Genomic DNA, 22,102 nt, shown 5'->3' with positions numbered 1-22,102 from the left:
CTACTAAATATTTTCTCAATTCCACTTTCTTTATAAAAAGCGCCTTGAGTATTTTATATAGTTAACATGTTATTCTCACTATTATTTTGAAGCAGACAATCATACCAGCACTCTATACAAACCATTTGTGTTTTTTAGCATTCTGTCAGAATGGCTGCAGAACCAAGATCATGATACTGATAGCTAGAAAATGACTTTTTCAGTCACTGTGTCATTGAAAAGTCACTGTGTCACAGAAAGTGTCTGTGTCTTGGTGTCAGTTTTGCTGCTAACTCAATGGTGTCTCAAGGTCTTTCTTAGAGATGTACAAGTGTACTTCAGTGTGTCAAAATTTGCTCTCCAATGGGTATTAGAAAAAAAAGCAGTCGGGTTGATTCCAAGCTCTCAAGCTCTGTTATTAGCATATACTACATAGCAAATGTAACCCACAAGACAAACAAATACACCATTTAAGATAGGCTTGACAATATGCCGCCATAATCGTAACATCATTGTAGTTTGTTGAGCATAGGCTAAAGATAATAGAAAAACATACTGAATTTTGTATAAGATGTATGGTTTCATGTATGTAAGGTCTCCATGTCCATGTTCCTCTATAATATGTATATTACAACTGTTTCCTCTGCTGAAGGTAGCAGACAGGAGAAATATTTTAACATCTGCAAGTTGTTCAGAGCCTGAGGTGTGATCTGCTGTTGTAAAGCCAGAAGAAAGTATGTCATGGGAAGTACAGCAGTCCAATACAGACAAAAAAGCATAGTTGTGCTCCAGTAGTACTGGAAGACCTTTTCCCTTGTTTGGCCAATTTGGTATCTGCATGTAGACAAGACACAAATCAGTACTATGTAAATTAATTAATAACCAAATGTGAAAATGGGTAAAAATGCCTTTAGTCCTTTTATATTAACTTCAAATTGAATTAATAAGTTCTTAGTCAGACTAAATCACCCACTCACTGAGCTGCTGTGCATAAGAAAGGCATTTCTTTTGGCATTTTATGTTCAGCAAATTCCCCTGTGGCTAAGAAAGTCATGTTTTTGATATTCATATTTTTACCTGCATGTACACTGCATATTCTTGTTGTCTTTTTGATAACCAGGCCTGACAATAGTGTCCTACTCCTGAATAGGCAGGATCATGTTATAGCCATTATTTCACATGGTCAAGCTTTATTGCTGTAAAACTAAGAAAAGTGATTCTGTCTTTGCTTCAGAATAATATGTAAATAAGCATGCTTGTGGCTGCTGATTTTCAGGTTGCAGAAATATGTAAAATGCATATATATTTATAGCCACAGATCCAGGGCTTTTCAGCACTGGATCTGTAAAATTCCCATTCGTCACATTCTTAATCTGCAGTGTTTATTTCTGCAACCTATCTTTGTCAAGCTGATTGTGTAGAGTTCACAGTTCTCAGTCTTCTAGTTTAATGCCAGAATACAGAGCTCTGAACAAAAATGAAAATAAACAACTTTGTGTTGGTTACTATTTTATATTAAAAATGAAATATTTTTTTGCAGATTACTGTAGTCCTGTTTTTGTCTTTGTACTCACTGCTGAGAACAGTGACCCTATTTGGATGGAACACTGGTCACATAAAGTCATGTAATTCCCCTCTAATAACCCACCTACAGTACCACCCAATACAACCCCCCAACCTTCAAAAAATAACACACATACACAACTGTTTATCAGAATTGATACTCATTTTCTGGTATTGTTTCTAAAAAATATTTAGGACATAAAATGCAAAGTATAAATCAATAAACGTTACAGAGTATTAGCAAAACCTCATCTAGAATAGCATATCCAAATTTGGTCTCTGCGTTCAGAAAAAAATGCTGCTCTAGAAGTCTGTTTAAAGAAGAGAGACAGCAGGTTAATTACTGTAATTAAATCAAAGTCCTGCAACAGACAACAGGGTTAAAGGAACTGAATCACATAGTAATAATGTAATAATAATATTGCTTTATTAGCCCTATACAATTTTTTACATTAGGAATTCATCTTTTCACATACCCCAGCTTGCTCTCCATGAGACACAGACAGGGAGAGAAGCTTGGGGTCAGAGCACAGGGTCAGCCATTGTACAGCACCCCTGGAGCAGTTGGGGTTAAAGGCCTTGCTCAGGGGCCCAACAGAGTAGGATTCTTCTGCCAGCTGCAGGATTTGAACCAGCAACCTTCCAGTCACAGGCATGGATCCTTAGCCACAGGGCGGGCCACCGCTCCGCCCATAGTATTGAGCACAGAAGAGTATCGTCTCAATACAAGTATTTAAAATCTGAAAGTACTGACAAAGTCACACCGATTATCTTCAGAGCTGGCATGAAGCAAACACCAGATAACACACGTAGAAATGACACTTATTTAAACAAGAGAAAAGGGGGACTTTACACAAAGAGATGCAAGAGTTGGAAAAGAATCTTATCCTGCCCTGTTTTTGGAGCAGATCAGATCACCAATTAGCTACCAGCAACCAAGTGCACAAGATGTCCCCAGTGACTTCATATTGTGTGTAACCCTTCTTATGCTCTTACTGTGTATATAGCAGTGTAGTTACTACCTAAGCATTACATCCACCTTCTTGCTTATCTGAGAAGATGTCATCACCTTTTCAATTCTGTCTAGATGCTCATAAATCCAGCATAAACTGTTTTCAGCTATTAACAATTTTTCAAAGTAGACAATAAGACTAAAGGGGGGGAAGTATAAGCCTTTGTAATGTAGCTGTGGATTAATTTTTATCCACAGAACAATTAATATGCGTTACGGTATATGTTCATTACACCACTGAGTGCAGTAAAGACAGAAACAAGGAAAGAGACCATTCGATCTCCTTTGTCAGAGGCTTGAGAATTCAGCATTGAGCAGTGTGCTGCAGTCATGAATTATTTAACCAGAATGACCTGCAATTAAAAAAAGAGTGTTGCAATGGTAGCACTGTTTACCTTTTTGACTTGCAGATAAATTAGATAGGAGGTGTGTCCGTATAAGATAGTGGCTATAAGAAAAAAACAGGAAAAGTTTGGAAAAATATGTCTAAAACTGATTATATTGATTAATAAATTAATAACAATCCCGTTAAAAGTTGGATTAAACAAGATAAAATTCAAATAGAAATTCAGGGATTTGGCCATACTGAATATTCTTACATCTAGCCTTGAAAGTTTGAGAAAGAACTTTTTTCTGAATGTTTTGTCTTCTGTTCACTTTGTCTTCTATGCAATTTTTGAATTTTATTGTTGATGTGATGTGCTTTATATGTATTGTAAAAACATTTGATATTATTGGCTTTGAAGGAGCTATATACATTTTATTAGAAACCTTGGCTTTGCACAGAAAAATATTCATTAGCATCTTTCATCCATCCGTTTTTAAACCACTTCATCCAACTTAAGGATGTGGGGGAGCCGGAGCCTGGTTAAAAACTAAAAGTTCTATTTGTGACTTTTACCATATTTATACTATCTACTATAAGTCAGGTTTCATAGCCTGACATTTCATTCTGTGATGGTTAATCCTGGGATATGATTACAGCAAAACAACATTTGTACCATCATCTAGCCAACACCTATACACAGTAACATAATTTTTAAATATTTTATGACTACTGGCCGGCAAAAATATACAAAGTATGCTTGTTGACAATTTTTTTGTTAGACCTTTGTAGAGTAGCTCATTTTCATATCTGTGAAATTGATCAATATTGCACTGTGAGCAAACTAGGAAACTGTGAGGTCAATAATATTTAGTGTAGGCATGAATCCTTAAAGATAACTAACACAGTACGGGCCAGTTTTGGTTTGTCTGAGTCAGAGATAGTATATCTAGACATGGCTTTTAATAGTTTTGTTTTTGTTTGACTGCTCTAAAACCTGTAAAAAAAACAAAAGCTAATTGCAACTACTGTCCTAAAGCAGTGGGACTTATTACTGATCTTCTCTGAGTCTGCTAGTGTTTGTTCCAACTGGGTCCTTAATAACTGGTCCTCACTGGTACCAGCTTGCTTGTTTAAACTTTTTTCTTCTTTATCCCGGGCTTTGATTCAAAAATTGCCTTAGCTAAGGAATATTTCCAACAGCTGCAGAATGCAGGACTTTATGTAGTCTCTCTTCAACTTACTAAGAATTGGCTCACTTATTTCTGACTAAAAAGCTTTTAGAAGGTGAATAATTAATGATAAATAGCCACAAGGTGGAATAACAATGTATCAGACACTCCCACAATTGAGATTTTTTTCTTCTGCTTATTTCCTATTGGTCATGTGTCAGCTACTGTAGCACTCCTGAATGGGTGCAGCTCTGAATAAGAAACGGTTTGATTCCAAGTTACAAAACCCATTCATTTTTAACAGCTGAAAGCAAAGTAAGCTCAAATGGAAAATTGATATCGATTAGCATTTGATTAAGGACTCGGCTAGAACACAATCCATAAGGCACTGAGGTGGCTCTGGGCCAGGATTAAGAATCACTTCCCTGAAGTGCCTTTGGCTAAATTTCTAAGATCCTACTCATTGTACCTGTTTGAGGACTTTCATATGTGAACAGAATGCAAGATCTGGATGGAAGACTAATATTCCAGTAGGTTTCCAGACTTTATTTGGGTGGAAAACAAAAATGTCTTTTGAAGAATAATGCCAAACATTACAGACAGCACATACCTCTTTATAGAGAGCAAACCCTCAAGCACATTCCACTCTCCGTAATTAACAACCCATTAACTATTTACAACAGGTGAACTACAGACTATTAGTAAAATTGTGGCTGCTACATATATATGAAATATGAAATTCCTGTAAAACACATCAAATTCAGGATAAGAATTTTAATGCAGGTAGAACAATTGATTTCCTGTGGCAACCCTGGAGCTGCAGCTGTTCAAAGATTCTGTCAGTCTCCTGAACTCTCAAGTGTTCAAGTGTGTCAAGAAGACAACTAGAATTTTACACATTCATGTACATGAAATACTGTACATAATATCAGGTTTAATTCTTTAGTCTCACTGTCCTTCTAATTTCTTCATTATGTTTACATACTGTATATTCTTTTACATACTTGATAATCTTTTCCTGTGTGAGCCAAGGGTCATCCGAAAATTGTGGTTTAATACAATCACATGGTAAAACCTTGATTAAATCCGTTTACATTTCTCCAAAGTCATTACCAAGTAAAACAAGAACCACTGGCATTTATTTTCGCCTTCTGGTTGCAAATGTTCACAAGGTTCCTGACTGAAACTGCTAAAACAGCACACAGAAATAAAAAAAAAACACAAAAAAATCACAGGAACTTCAAAAATGTGTATGCAGAATCAGAACAGCAGGATTTGCTAGAGCCTGTGTGATTCAATCTGAAAAACACCCCTAGGGCACAGAGTCAGTTCTGTTAAACCAGTCACCAGATGCACTTACAAATCACTGCCTGTCATTTTCTGCAATGGACCAGCTGATGCCTGCAGAAACCCAATCCACCGATCTCTGCATGTGTTCACTGGACTGTTCAGAAAAGACCTGATTCAATTAAGGTTCTCATTCGTTTTGACTAATATCTACCTTTTATTCTCTCTCTTCTATAACACCTCATTGAAAAAAAATGATAGGCACATCCTATGTGAGAACCTGACTAAATCAAATTTACTATTACACGAGCACCAATATTATCTCTTTCATCTCTTTATTTTTGTCAGCAGGAGAGATATACTGTACTTACTTGGCCATGGTTTGAGCTGTATTTAGGGGTGGATGCAGTCTCGAGTATTCTATACATTGAAGAGGTTTTTGGTGGTGTAGGAGACAAAAGGTACAGCATTTTGTTTAGGTATGAGAATTAAAACACTGGTATGCGCTGAAGATTACACAGTTCTGGTCTTGAGCACGTGCTTTGTATTTTGCATTTTCCTTTTGTAGAAATCTGAAATTTTTTTGGTACCTTGAACAGCTTTGCATCCCTTAATACCAAATCTGCTTAGCAGTACAGAAATAGATTATAAGTGTATGCGCTCTAGTAAATATGGTTATTAGACAACATAGTTGTACTGATAAGACAATTTAAGATGACACTCCCTTGACATTTTTATTTCACATGTTTTACATAGAATAACATTCAAACATCCAGAATCTATGGATTCAAAATCTGTTTCCAGAAAACATGGGTCTGTGGATTTTATACAGAAATGAGTTGTTATGGTAATGTTGTAGGATTATATTTCCCAGCATGCAATTACATATCCTTGGTAATTCTGTGAATCTATGGTAATTAATCCCAGGATACTGCCAAATTTATAGCAGAAGATAACAAGGGATTTTTTTACTTAGTAAGCATGTGGAAGTTGTATATGACGTGATCCAATGTTAATGAATCCCTTGGCACCATTAAATTAACAATGGAAACATACAGTACGGTAGATTTTCCTGTTAATCTTAAATGTCTTTTTTTGGCAAAGATAAATTTGCTGCCCCTGTAGCTTGCTACTACCGTTTACTAGTTTAGTGTTTGAAAAATAGCAGTGGAGAGTATGTATTCTAACACCATGGTCTGGTGAATTGGAAGTGATCAACAAAAATCTGTAACAGCACAAATATTTTAAGATAACACTATTGACACTATCAGCACCATTTTGTGTTACTGCGCGAGTTGGGTTTGTACATTTTATTAATGAGTTTATTTCTTTCTACTCCAGTTTTTGCTAAAATAATTTGTATATGTTGGAAGATGACGTTTTCACAACACAAAAGGAAACTATATATAACTATTTATAATATATATATATATCAAATAATCTCTTCTTAGATTAGATACTGGATAGAGTACAATGTGGATGACCTTAAATAAGAATAAAATATGAGTAAAAGCTCCAACAGGAACTTCTGAACACGAGCTATAGTATATTGCTGCATTGCAACCCACACCTCACCTCCACACCTCAGCATTCATGTGTATTGTGTTAATTGGATCTACATAGACTTTTAAGCGAACTAGCACCATAGCCTCATTTGAAAGACAAATGCATTTGCAAAATTGGATACATAGGCCATTCTGGAACCATTATTTCCCAGTTGACCCTGAAAAGGCAAACTGCATGCGCAAGGTTTTGAAAAAAAGTACAGATTTCTTCAGTTACAGGCTGCCATACTGTACATTTGCCTTTTTTTCCCCTGTGAACAGTTTAGGTGTACGTTTTGTCACTTTTTGACAACGATTTTGTAGTACAGTAAAATGGTCATCTTTATTTGTTACTGCATTGGCAAGTACACTTTGCAGCCATCTTTACTGGTGGATCTGTTAACTATAAGTCCAAATTTGTATCTATTTTCTATATTGCATCCAAGACAATTTTGCCTAAGGATGTAAGTGTCACGATTGTAATCCCTCCCCCTTAAGGGCGCTCCGGCTCTTTCGCATTTTACCTGATCTCCTGCACCTGTCTCTTGTTCCAGTCTCCCCTTTAAAAGCCAGAAGCTCCCACTATTCCGGGCTCAGCTTTGGAAGATGGACGCCACAAGGTTTGCCTATTTTCCAGGTTGTCCCAAGGCAAGCCTTTTCCCCGGCGTCCTGACCATCTGGGTCCGGGGCTTGGAGCGCCTGGCCCCGTTACCCCTTTTTATTCCCCCGACCCTTCGCCAGATCCCGCTCCGGCATTTAACTTCGTCTGCGTTTGTCATGGATAGACCACGCGGCTCAGGACATTTGCCTTCCTATGGATTTCTCTATGATCACCCTTCGGACTTTTTTGCCTGGGCCACGCCCCCCCCGAGAACCAAGCGCCTTTGTCACGCCCCCCTGTTCGTCTACCAGCCCAGTTTCTCATCTCCTCCCCGTGTCTGTTCACTCCCTTCCAGATTGTGCTGTCTTCATAGGGTCCTGAAAGACGCTTTGTGACAGTAAGGTCTTTTTATGGACTTTCCTTAAGTTTTAACATTTGTCTTGGCTGTCTTCTGGTTTATGTGCTCATTTATGACATGAAGTGTAAACCTTCTTCAATCTGCAGAGGTTAATCTTACTGGCCAAAACTTGCAATGTTTGTGACCCCTCTTCCACTTTCCAGTAATCCTGCAGAAACCCAAGATAATATAGAAACACAGGAACTCTAGAAACCCAAGACTCTCTATTGATTGTTTTTATTCTTTCTGATCTTGGAGTCCCTCTGACATGCCCTTTCTCATGCTGGACTCCTTCCTGTGAAATATTAATGTGATGAGAGTGAATTTATCAACAAGGAGACAAGTGTTGCTCACCAATTACAAAGACACCGTTAGGTTTAGCAGGCAGGCAAAAAATGTCTGCTCTCTTTTGTTTGCTGACGCTCAAATCACTTTCTCCAAAAGGTTTTATTATATCCTACAGCCCATGTTTGCTTTTACTTACAATGAGTGATTTGCCTGGTACCTGTGTAAATATTTACGGTATATGCTTTGTATTTTTTGTGTCACCGATATATGATTATCAACAAGCGATGCTCTTTTGTGTTCCTTTTGTCTAGCTTATACCAATCACCTTGTCTTTAACACATTCAATGGAGGAAATGTAACAGTTTAAATGTAACAAGCTCTTCACCTTCAGTTTTCTGTTTGTTTATTTTATTTATTTTATGAACCTGGTAGTGTCCTCTTTGTTGTGCTGCTGTATAGCTGTTATCCTGAAATGTATTCACATAATTTGACGATAACTTCATTGCTGACTATCAGGACAGCACGTTGTTATTGCAAATAGGGTTAATGGTTCAGTGCGCTAGTGCATGGATCGTTTCATACTGACAAAATCTTGTGTATCTGTTTTTGTACCTTATCTGTTCTCATACTATAAGTCATAACTTGTGGTTTACTGGGAAAATATTGAAAATGTAAAAAAACAACAATACATTTGTGTAATATTGTTCTGTTAATTAGTCACCTCATTTGTTTTGTGGATTAATAAGAATATGTGGAGTACTAGTCACAGTTGTGACCACGACTTTACTACCCATATGACGTTCAGACTTCGCTTCCTTTTCATCAGCTCGTTCGGAGATGTGTGATATAATGGAAACACAGCAGGTCACTAATACATCTTTCTCTAATGAGGAGACAAGTCTGAATCAGAGTTCCTAAACACTAAAAAGGCCACAATAACCAATGACATTTACTGTTTGAAGTCAGATTCTATATTAATCCCATTAGTTTGGAGACTGTATAACCTTAAGAAAGGGTTTAAGATGTTGAATGCAGTTAAGAAATGCTGGTAGAAAAGCATAAGACAGCCTAGTTTTATGCCTTGGTGGGCACTTCTTTAAAGACTCTAAACAGATTAAGCAAAACATCAAGCAAATAGAAATAAAGTGGGTTTTCCTAAGGCACAGCAGCCAATTGCGCCTGAAAACCTGTTTTTATAAATAGCCTACAGACAGCCACCTGAGCCTTACTGTCACACTTTGATGGTGGGTAATCCACTTGTTTAAGAACCAGTGCTCAATCTTCAGCATATGTGCTGCAAATGTTTTCTGTGAAGAGGGATATAATGAATTGTGAGAGCTGCATTGCCTTTTATGTTAATGTGAATTTGAAGCTACCTGGGGAGTCTGTAACAGATTATTTTTAATTGTGTTATACGTGGTGAAAAAGACAGAGAAAAGTGTCCTAGAGATTGCTTGTAACCTTGCCTGGATAATTGTCTATATACTTTCTCAGATGCTATGCAGGCAGAACGAAGATGTGCTTTATCTTGCTTTTGTTGAGAGGACTGGTGAATGCCACCTAGCTGCCAACACTTATACTAGTTTACAGCTCTACTGTAAATAAAGATTTGAAAAGTTATGCATTTTTGTATGACAGAAACCTATGTGATAATTCGTTATATATACAATTTCATTGCATGTACAGTATATATAGTCATTACTAAGTGTCCTGTATATATTCACATGTGTGTATGTTAAACATGCACCTAAAGAAAACCTAACCACTCATTAAACAGCTCAACCTTTTTAAAGTCAACTGGGAATTTCATGACATGGGCATTTTTTAAATAAGCCATGTTCTCAATTTCTATTTTGTAAATGTTGCAATGTTTTCCATAAAGGGAGTTCTTAAGACACATAATCTAAGCAATTATTATGTGAATCACAAAAAAAATAAGCATGACTTTAGCCAGATAATGCAAGACAAACATTATTGATTTATTTTTCTAACACAAATTTAAAATAGAAAACAACAAGCTGGTTTCAAGGCTTCCAAGCAAGTCCCTATTGATTTACTCTTTACTATTGAGTGCATGTCAAGTAAACTTAAGGGAAACTAGAATCCATCCATTTTCTGCTTCATCCAATTTAGGGTTATGGGAAAGCCGTAGCCTATTTCAGCAAGCATGAGGCACAAGGCAGGATACATACTGGATGGGACACCAGTCCATCGCAGGGCACACACAGATACAGACACGAACATACTCACACCAGGACCACTTTTCCCAGACACCAGTCAACCACCCAGTATGTCTTTGGATTGTGAGAGGAAACCGGAGCACCTGGAGGAAACCCATTTGAACAAAGGGAGAACATACAAACTCTACACAGACACCACCCCAGGTCCAGACTTGAACCCAGGGCCCCAGCAGCGTAAGGCAGTAATGCTAACCACTCTCCACCATGCCACCCAACCCGATTTCTTTCAGAAATGTGTAGATGGCATTATGGGGCCTGTTTCATCAAATACATTTGGAACAGGATGTCATAAATAGGATCAGTAATAGGTGAATTAAACACACAACTCAAAAGGCACACCAAAATAATCCTCAATGAGACTCCTCGACTCCTTCCAGTGTATTTCTACCTATAATCAAGCAGATCCTAAGCTACTTACTGGCTCCAAACAAAATTCCTTTGAAAATGCAACAAAACTCTTCCAATCTTTTTCAAAAAGTCAGAAAACTCACAACCTCCACAGTGATGCGTTCTGGGGACACTTCTTTGTCCCCAGAAGGCAGATAGACCAACCAGGAAAGCCTCAGCTACCTGGTTTTTTAACTGTCACCCAATTAATGGTCTTACACCAGCTGGTCAGGTCAGTGAGGGCAGCAGCTCATTCCCCAAGGCATTCTGGGGAATATGGTTCAGAGAAGTATCTCCAAATTGTGGACATAACATTGCTTCAGTCTGGGAGGTACAGGTCTAAAAAAGGCTCTAAATTTTGCGAAAATCTTTTAAGTTTCAAGTCAACCAGTGTAGTAGAGCTCCAGACAATGATCATTTGAATTTTGTGAACAAAATGGTCATCAGGCTGCCAATGTGTTTTATGCAGGCATACTATTTCTCATTATGTTAAATGTACTGTCATTAGAAAGATATGTTTGACCATGTTTAAACTTAATTTACCAAACAGTCCTTCAGCATGACTTTGCGTAAGAAGTCTCATTTCACCTAACAGTTGTTTTGACTAGCATGATTGTGGGAAATATTTTGGAATGCCTTTCCATGGATGTTTGCAGATCAGAAGCAGATTTTGTTATTTATTAATTCTGCCACATTTTAGTTGAATTAGTTTTGCAATTCCCAAGACAAAGGCAGTTCAAGGTGTGAGAACAAAATGTTCTGTGACCATCTTGGTGTCTATGACTGTGTGTTAGATTTTAATGGGATACTCACTCTAATGGCAGTTACTATGTTTGCAAACATTGCTAATATTATGATAATGCTACAAAATGCATATCAATAATAAAAAAATAATTGCATTGAAATACTCATCCTAGCATATATCATCAGCCCAGTATTACATATGTATTTTGTTGATACTATAATATTATATCTGTAAAGTTTGGAGTTAATTGACCAAACTCATTTTAACAGTTTGGTATATCTTAAGGAGAACATTTTGAAAATGGTTTTATATAGGTGTGATAGGCCAACATTGTCTTTGATGCAGAACCCCAGTTTCTGTCACAAATGTGATATCCAATCTGTCCAAGTTCATTGGCTTAGTGTGAAGTTGCTCATCTGCAAAATCTGTGAACATGAGCAATTTTAAAACAAAGGAAGGAAAAAAAAATCACCATAGTCTTTCACATAGTCTTTCACTTATACTTGAAAAGCATAATGAATTTGGTTAGCAACCTGTGCTGGTGGATCTGCCAGTAAAGATAGTCGGTCAGAAACTGGAGTTCTTCTACTCCAGCAGTATCATGTAACCAGATAAATGTGTTTCTTTGTTGTAGGATTGCCTCATCCTTGAGAAGAACGACCTCCATCATCCAGTGTGCTCCTTCCAGGATGACTTCCAGGAATTTGAAATGATTGATGACAATGATGAGGAGGATGACGACGAAGAGGAAGAGGCTGACCCTGAGGCACTGCCCTCCCCGTCTGCCTCTCCTCCTGCCTCTCCATCAATGGGCACCTTACAGAAGAACCGCCCAACGACACTAAACCTCACCCACACAGTGTCACAGGTAACGAGGAAAAGTCACAGTATTATACTATACAATATATTTAGCCAGTACATATCACTGTCCGTAATTTCTGACTTTCTTGTAAGAAACCCTGTAAGATATACAGCTCAGGCATAGCTATTGTAAAAGAGATATCTATAACTATAATGTTTAACTCATTCATGTCTTGTATGCCAGGATGACAACATCTATGTAACATCATTATAGGACCTGTGAACATTAGTATGAATGCAGCCTGCTCCTTGGCATCACTAATATTCTCCAATTACAACAGTCACAATTTTGTCTTCTGTAAAGCGATTGTCCTTATACTAATGCAGTAAGATGAAAAAAAATTACACCAGTAATGTTGTTTAATTAACTGTTTACTGTACTGAGCAAGATTTAGTTCCAATTTTCAATAAGAAAGCAAAAACATCTCAGGAATTCAAACAGTAACATCTTCAAGTTCAAAATATAAACATTTTAAAACTGTTGATAAGAGTTTAAAATATAGGCTTCTTGGTTAAATGTGGTTTTTATAGGCCTGATTGTGAAAAAAGCAGCTTAGATGATCACTTTCACATTTTTTGGTTTATTTGTTTAAAAGGATACATTTTATCTGTTTTTGCATTACATTATAATGTAGGACCAAAAAATAAATGATCTAAGCAATTGCTTCATGGCTAGCTAATTATAAAAGGAATTAAATATATAATTACTATTGATTTAATTGATTCTTTTAGTTTTTGTCGTTTGCTGTTTGCTAGTGTAACAGCGTTACAGTATAAAAAATGTTTCAGAAAGCATTTTGGATCAGATTAGTGTCAGTCAGTATTGCTGCTGCTGCTTCAGATAGAATTCACTATATAGGTACAAATCTCAAACCTTAAATCCCTTCAAAATATTTCACTCCAAAATGAAGTTACAAAAGAAAATCAGGAGTGGAGTGTGCTAGTAATATACAATGGTGTGACAAGGTAAACATTTTCTTTTCATAGGATTCCTTGAATAACAATGGGAGTTTTTCTCCACGCAAAGCCAGCTGGCAGGAATCTCTTCGTCACCCCTCTTCAAATGGTGAGCATAATTCCTGAAGTGACTGTAGTCACTGAGTACTTCCAGTGTTATGTAAGACAGGGATAAAAATGCAATTCAAAGATAAACACATGCCTCTTTGAGAAATCTACATATAAAGCATTCTGCATCTAATCTAATCTGCAAATCCAATCTAAAAAATCAAATTATATTTTTAAATAGTCATGTACCTAATTTAGTGGTGTCAATACACTAAACTAATTTCATTTGCAGGAGCATGTGCTTTCAACTACTGTTATTTCTCCAAGATCAAACTATGGTTTAGCAAAAGATTTTTTCTATCACTAATAGCCTTGCACTGTGAGGTTCCTAATAAGGGCATGTTTCAAATGGTTGAAACTGTTCAGTACTGCTTGATGGAGGATAATTCCTGGATACTGACTGGCCCCTGTCTTTTAAAACTATGCTTTACTGTATATCTAGTTTAGATTGGCCAGTTCGCTGTTTGCCACGAATACATGTGCGAGCCTTGTAGTGTGAGCTCTGCTACGACCATAAGAGTAAAGTAGATCAGCAAATACCTGCATAATTATGGGTCTGAGAATATCATGGAAATAGCACTGGGCTGAATACTTTTTATGGTGGGAGGAGAGAAGAAACAGAAGCAAGAATGAAAGTACAGTAGCTGCAATGGGAATACAATGAATAGACAGGATGTGAATATACTGTGCTGTACTACAGAACTTAAATGCAATTAGAACAATAAAGAGTTTTTATCTATGGCTTCAGTAAGGAACTGCTGTTTTACTGTCTACTTGAAGTTAAACTGTTTCTCTTTTAGTTCTATTCACTTAAGATGTCTCTCATTTTGTTATAGAAGGGAAATAGGTTCCCATTTGTTTAATTTCCATTTAAAAGAGAAATTTAATCCCAGGTAAGCTTTATTTGAATAAATCTGGGATTCACACTTTTTCCTTTGGTAGCTCAGGTACTGGGTAGCATTAGATAGTCTAATGTCTATATAAGGCAGGGCATTGATTCTCACTGATCTGTACATAATGGTCTGAATGTTCAGAACTGTGAATATGATTGATTTGGAACCGATACTTAATTTCTGATTTTAATCCCCCTATTTTGTAACATTACAAAAGACTAGACTCATTTGACACTATCACTCGCCCTACGATCTAACCTTTATCTTAATTACTGTACATTTTCTCTGCATTCTTACACTTTTCCATATTCCCTCTCTCTCATGTTCACTTACCACTACTCTTCCTTCCTGGCTGATACAATATCTCTCATTCAGCTTCTCTTTTCTTTTTGCTGGTCCTACTTGGCTTTTCTGTATCAAACCCTGGTGTTTGACTCTTTTAAGCTTTAAGACATCTATCTCCCTGCACCTGTTTAGACACAGAATATTTTAATAATTTCCTCTGTGCTGTCTAGACGCCTTTACTCTCCTTTCTGTAGTGAGAAGATGTACTGCTACCTTGCCAGGCAATGTTTCTGTTATGCTCCACATCCCTCCTTTAGAGGGCGCTCCTACCCCTTTCTGTTATGATTAGTTTTTATTATTTCCTGGTGTGTCTCGTCTGGTTTTTGGTTAAAAGCCTAGCGTCTCTGCAGTTCTGGGTTCAGTATTGGAAGATGGATGCCACAAGGCTTGCCTATTCCCCAGGCTCACGGGTAGCCCGAAGGCAGGCCTTATTCCCTGGCGTCTGTGTCTGGGGTTCAGAGAGCCTGGTCCCGTTAGTTCCTGTTCCTGTTCCGGTTCCAACCCAGTTTCTGTTTTTAACTGTTTGTCTTGGATGGATCTCCCGGCCTTTGGACTACGGACTGTGCCCCTACTTCCCTTTTTGGACTTGGTTGCTTCCGCATTTCCCCCAAGCACTTGATCACTACACTCACTGCCCCCTGTCTTGTCAACCCATCCTAACCCCATTGTACCTTCCTCAGTTGACATTCTCCAGTCATTTCCGGATTATACCGTCTGCATAGGGTCTTTAATAACGCACTCCACGGGAGTCAGAACCGGCTCCCGTGACAGTTTCAGGTTCTAACCTCCTGCTAACCCAAATCCAGCAAGCCATTCCCTTTCCTCAACATTTCTCACCGTTGGGCCTGGCATCCAGTCAACTCACTCAACCTTCCCGTCTAGGATCAGTGCTGCACCACAGTGCGGCCTTTACCATATTTTCCACAGGCTTCCCTGTAACTCACCGAGTCCCACAGGTCCATTAACCAGATCAAGCCAGCTCTAGCCAGAACGTGTCAGTTTATTTGGACTAGAGGACACCTGTGACACTGTGGCTAAGATTATAAAGTGTTGATTTGGGTTTCACCCATGGTAAATATATGGTAAATATATAATCTTGATAAACACTGGACATAAAAAAGACAAGTTTGATGTGATTTCTACATACTGTTGTATTATTGTGATCCTCTCTGTCCATTATGCTGTGTCAGTAAGTGTAAAAGGAGGGAGAGCAGGACAGCAGTGTTGCAAGCTCACAAGGGTTTAATGCCCTTAATTATTAACAGGTATGTGCTGGTCACTGAGTGTGGTAGAGAGAGTGAATAGAGAATGCAGCATCCATTAGCAACCCACGAGGTATTGAAGGAGACAGAGGTATCTTTCCCCTCTTTTATGGGTGGGAGAGGGAAAGAAAGAAAGCATGCATAATGTGGGGAAAGGGGAAAGGTCAGACTCAGTTTTGGTTGTGCATCACCGTGGCAGATTGCTACAGTACAAATATATTACTTTTCACCACCAATGGTGTGTGCTTACACAACCCATGGGAGGTGGGCTGTGCTCTGGTAGAGCTTTTGTAGTTGTCTTTTCTTGTTAATTCTCGCTTAGGGCCCCTTCAGGTGGAAACTCTGGAAGGAGGTACTGTACCACTAATGATAGAGTGGTGGGCAAGAATGTTGTTGTGTTATACTATTTTGTCCTTGTCTTTTTCTGTTTTTTGAAATTTTAAACTAATAAAAACTGATTCTGAAAAATACTCACTACTTTTAATAATAATAATTGCTTACACTTATACAGTATAGTGCTTTTCTTGACACATCACTCAAAGAGCTTTACAGGTAATGGGGACTCCCCTCCACCACCACCAGTGTGCAGCCCCACCTGGATGATGTGACGGAAGCCATAGTGCACCATTACACTCACCACACATCAGCTATAAGTGGGGAGAAGAACAGAATAATGAAGCCAGTTCAGAGATGGGGATTATTAGGAGGCCATGGTTAGTAAAGGCCAATGGGAAATTTGGCCAGGATGCCGGGGATACAACCCTACTCTTTTTGAAAAACACCCTGGGATTTTTAACGAAGGATAGTGCCTTTTAACTGTTCAGTGTTCCCGTCACTATACTGAAGCATTAGGACCTTAGCAACCTTAGTTGTTCCCAAGAGGTCTCCCATCCAGGCACTGACCAGGCTCACACCTGCTGAGCTTTAGCAGGTTGCCAGCTGTGAGTTGAAAGGTGATATGGCTGCTGGCCATACCTACCTTTCTGTTGACCTGCAGATTTACAAGCAAAGCTTTTTGACTATATCATTGCAATTTCCTGTAATTATTTCAAGCCCATTAGGAAAGTTAAAGACAGAAATATCAGTGTACAATAGAAGGTCTTCTTTTCTTTGGCTTGTGTCAAACTGTGCTACTTTGTGAATTGTTGCATGTTAATCTGAGGGAAAGCTTTGTCTGTCTTGTGGTTGTCAAAGATTGTGTTTTTAACAAGGTAGGTGCTATAATTAAGACATTTCTGGTTCAAATTAGATTTTTTGTCATTCGCAAAGTGTGACTGGAATTCCCCAAGTGGTAGCCCAGAGATGTCCTGGACTGGGTTGGCTTATAGCTGGCCAGGATATCCTCTGTTTGCTGTGTGACTATTACTTGTCATTTGTCAATTCCTGTAACTCGTGGGGTTTTTATGGATTGAAGTGAGTGGTCTAATTGTGTGTGTTTTGAAGGGTTCATGCGTGTTGCTGTCATCTGTCTTGTGGAGCAAGAGTCATAACAGTGAGCCATGATGACTGACAGTTGACTATTCCAGATTAAAACAAACAACATACAGTACAGTATAATCATATTGGAAGGAGATAATAGCTATGTTTAGAAAAGTCAATATATTAAATGTACAAATACCCTAATTTATCATTTGAAACAGCTGTTCAACTTCCGCAGTAAAATGAGAACATAATTGGACTGACATTATGATTAGGCAGCTTTCTCATCAATTTGTGTTGTACAATACATAAGAGGAAGCTGGTTACTATCCAGTGCAACCATGATATTAGTGAAATCAAAGAATTATACTAAAGAAGAAAGAAAAATGTTGTTGTGGTCCGCCAGGGTGTTTTTATTCCATATGCATTATAACCATTTAACAGCTAATGACATTGAATTGCAGTGCTGTGCTGTAACACCAGATACTCTAATCACAATAGCCTCTCACATATATTATCCCAATGTAAGAGGTGTAGAATCTGATGTCTGAAAGTTAATTCTGGATAATTCAATTATATTCAGTTAATTCAAATAGTGGCAGGAAGTGTGCTAAATATCATAACAGGTAATATAAATGAATAAAATTGTTTTTGTTTCTTAAAAATATTTGAATATGTTCATTTCTTTTAGCACTGCTTATTCCATATAGTATTGCTCTATGTAACAGAAGGGGTTGTGTTCTCATTTTCAGGACGTTTATCTCCATCCCATTCTTGCCTTGAAGATGGTACACATGTGAATGGTCAGTGTGCAGCCGCACCAGGCGCTGGGTCTCAAAGCAAAGGTACAACTCCAAAACAGGCAGGGGACACTGAGCAAACACTGTCACCACTCAAGCCCCTCCTGTACGACTTTGAGGGCAACAGACGGGAAACGCTGGAATACGGTAAAAAAATGTCTGACCCTGCTATGGAAGATTATAATATGAACATGATCTCTTCACCACCATCTCCACTATATTCACCATTCCATGACAGCCGAATCTCTCCTAAACAGTATCTCTCTTCAACAGGGTCTTTTGGTCAACATAAAATGACCACAAGTTCAGATGCTGGAGAGGAGCCCAGTGCTGAGGTTACCAGACCGGGCACAAGCATACCCGTGATAGATGAAGTCTCACAGAGTTCTGATACTGAAGTTGACCATGATCTGGCTTGTGACTATGCCAAAAAGTGGGGGGGGCAATCTAGAAAAAACAATGATACTTACACTGTCACCTCAGAGTCAGTAGTAGATCCAGAAATAGAAAATGACATAACTTTAGATGGCACCAGTAAATGCCTCTCTTCTACTGCACCAGTACCTAATGATGCTGAGACACCCATATCAGATGATGAGCTTGAAAAAGACTTTGACATTGATTTTACATGCAAAGAAAGCTATGATTTGAACTTCAAAGAAGCTGGAAGCTCATCTTATGTCGAGTTTCCGCCCATTGAGCCAACTTCTTTCTCTAGTTACGTGTCCTCTGGTAGTCGATCAGATGCCGAACTAGAAGAATCCCATAGCCATAATGGTGCGAGTGCACATGGTCATCCATCTTCTTCCTCTAATGATACCAACTCTCCATCTTCTGACCCAGGCATTGAAGCTGACCTCACCAGTAAAAGTTGTAAAAGGTATATACCATCCAGTCATAATATAGATGAACTTAGCTCTCCGGGTTCTGATTCCGACATTGAAGGAGAGTTAGAGGCCGCCTTTGCCTGTGGAGGCCCCTTGGTCAGCAACATGATCTCATCCATTTCGGAGACAGAGCTGGATCTCACTAGTGACAGCAGCAGTGGCCGGTCCTCACACCTCACAAACTCTATCGAAGAAGCAAGCTCTCCTACCTCTGACCAAGAGCTAGAGACTGAACTAGAGGCAGAAAGTGGGATCATAGGTATCAAGGCTTCCTTACTTCTTGGGCAGCCTGAGTCTGATAAAGTTATTTCGCCTACAAATGACGTTAAGGCCCCAGTACAGTTTGATGATGGTCAGGCATTAATGGGACTACAGAATGTTGATGAACTTGCTTGTGAACACACTGCGGATCCAGATGAAACCCTTCCTCCTGCTGACCAAAGTGAAGACAGTCTCTCAAGGCAGCTAGTTCTGAAGATTGAACCTGACCACAGCTTAGAGAGTTTCAAGAGGTCCTTTTACCTGCCCATAGGACCAAAACTCATGCCTGAGATGGATGATTATGAGGGTAACAGTGAGTATGACTCAGAATCAGAGTCAGAGGCAGACTTAAGTGAAGACTCTGATTCCCCCTGGCTTCTGAGTAACCTTGTCAATAAAATGATTTCAGAGGGTTCTTATCCCATCAGCTGCCCAGAGGACTGCTTCAAAAGGTCTGGCTCGATATCTGACACCATTTCACCCACGTCAGATTTGGAGACAGATGCTTTTAATGAGCCTTTAGACAGCCAATCCCAAAAGCTGAAATCAAATGGTGATATGCAGGTACAAAGTTCTGAAGAGAGTTATTTAAATAAAGAAATTAACAAAGAGATGGGTTCAAAGAGGGGTGCAGAGAGCACAGAGGACTCCAGATCTTGTGAACCTAGAAGTGAAGCCAAAGAAAAGAAGAAAAACATAGAATCTAAACTGGATTCAGCTCAGACTGAAGAAACGTCAGGCCTCTGTCTCTATATGAGTAATCCCACAAATGATACAATCTCTCCGGTCTTTGTTGACCGATATAATAGTACTTTCAAAGCACTCAAAGCAACAAGCCAAGTGTCCTATGTGCTGGAATTGGATAAAACCTATGTTTCTGATAATGCTTCTGTTGCAAATGTAACTAAAAACCTTAAAGAAGAAACGATCGAGCCCAATAATGATTTATCAATGGAACCAAATGAACCTGCATCTCCATGCCTTAGTGAGCAACTAGAAAGTGACAAAGATGCAGGCCGTGAGCTCAGTGAAGACACAAGCACATTAGATCGCATTAAAGAGGCTAAAAGCAGCCTGACTCTAGATATTCCCACTGCTCAAACTAACAGGTGTTTCAATCTGACCTACTCCACTGACAATGATGAAGATTCTTTTCTTGAAGGCATAAAGAAATCTCCATATCGTGAAAATGTATTGGATTCCTCCTCTGCTGCTGAAGATAATACAGAAGACCTCCCACCCCTAAACTCTTTGACAACCAAGCAGGTTGATGAGTCCTTAGTTTATGACTCAATTAAGTACACATTGGTGGTGGATGAAAACACAACCCTGGAGCTTGTCAGCTTAAAGAGATGCACGTCGATCTTGAGTGATGACAGCGAGATCTCTACACTCTGTGACAATTGTGACCTTGAGGTTAACAATGATTTTGAAGTTGATGGGATAGGTCCAGAAATCCTAAGTTCTTCTGAAGATTCATCCCCTGAAGCTGATGTGCAGTTCTCCAAGAAGTTCTTGAATGTCTTTGTGAACAGCACTTCACGGTCATCAAGTAAGTATAAATTGACCGTAGCTGTGAAAAGAAAAGAAATCATGTCATCAATGACATTGTCTCACAGGAATAATATGTATCGTTTTTTATTTAAGGTGATATTTGTAACATAAATTTTATGTTATGGGTGATATAAGTGACTTACACAGGAAAGCTTAGGTAAAGTATAATTTATTATATTCAGGAATATTTTCAGAATACCACTTTCTGGATATGAAAATTGGATGCAGTTTTGTTTCTATTTGTTTTACAATGTTATTGTATATATTATCTATAATAGGGTGTTTGTTGTTTCAACAATAGGGTGTTTGTTGTTTTATCTGGTACAGACATCCTTTTTGGATGTAATGTCCCACTTAGCATACCAAAGAGAAAAGGACAGGATAGATCTTATTTACATGTGAGAATTATGAAACACAGGGTGAATCCAATCTCATTTTCATATGAAAGCTATTTCAAGAATACAAATACGAATTCTGCGAATCCTTTTGTCTTCACCAGGTTTTAACCATGCTGATCTGTAATGTTTTATTTATGTAATGTAATGTTTTAATTATATGACATCAGGTTACAAGTTTTGATACTTATGAAATAAATCCTGAAATGAATTAGCTGAAATAGTATTTACTACTAATAACATGCCGCACTGCCAATCGTGTTTGCAAAACATTTTGGGTAAGAGCAGTGAAGCAATGTATAAAAAATGAACAGGCAGGAGGAATTCAAAGGGATTTATATACGATGTCTTATAACAATCGGAGCCGTATAACATAAGTATAACATTATGCACTGAACTAAAATAAAGATGGCATTTGACAACTATGGAGGTACTGGTGAGATTCACTCATGCAAATATTCTTTGTGCGACAACTGAATTTTACTATTTGAAAACAATCCAGGAACCCTGTGCACGGTTCATTTGCAAGTCAGCCTTTTTCTTTCCCCTGCATTTGCTTATTATTGAGTGAAACATATCCAATATGTTAAAGGCAAGAATCAGAAGGAAACCCAAACCGATATAGGACTATTTTTTATTTGTCTCAGGCTACACAATTAGTTACTCCTCCCTGTGACATGTACAGTAGCTATCAATACTAACAGAGTAGATCTTAAGCCACTGACTTGACATTACTGTGCATGTCCTGCTGTCTTTAGACTTTAAAAGTTCTTCTAAGTTCATTAAAAATTAAGTCTTCGTTTCACATAATTGAGAACAC

General features: G+C 38.3%; 1 protein-coding gene across 1 annotated transcript in view; it reads left to right on the top strand.

The window, feature by feature from the left end:
- mapk8ip2 (mitogen-activated protein kinase 8 interacting protein 2) overlaps nt 1-22,102 on the top strand; it is a 68,088-nt gene that overhangs the window by 34,387 nt on the left and 11,599 nt on the right. The window contains exons 3-5 of the mRNA XM_088923205.1: nt 12,175-12,408; nt 13,389-13,467; nt 18,138-20,885. Coding sequence (XP_088779331.1) covers nt 12,175-12,408; nt 13,389-13,467; nt 18,138-20,885 — 3,061 coding nt within the window. The remainder of the gene's footprint in view (nt 1-12,174; nt 12,409-13,388; nt 13,468-18,137; nt 20,886-22,102) is intronic.

This window comes from Atractosteus spatula, chromosome 8, assembly GCF_055471065.1.
Source record: "Atractosteus spatula isolate fAtrSpa1 chromosome 8, fAtrSpa1.hap1, whole genome shotgun sequence".
NCBI lineage: Eukaryota > Metazoa > Chordata > Actinopteri > Semionotiformes > Lepisosteidae > Atractosteus > Atractosteus spatula.
The sequence above is the reverse complement of the archived record's forward strand: the minus strand, read 5'-3'. Positions and strand labels throughout refer to the sequence as shown.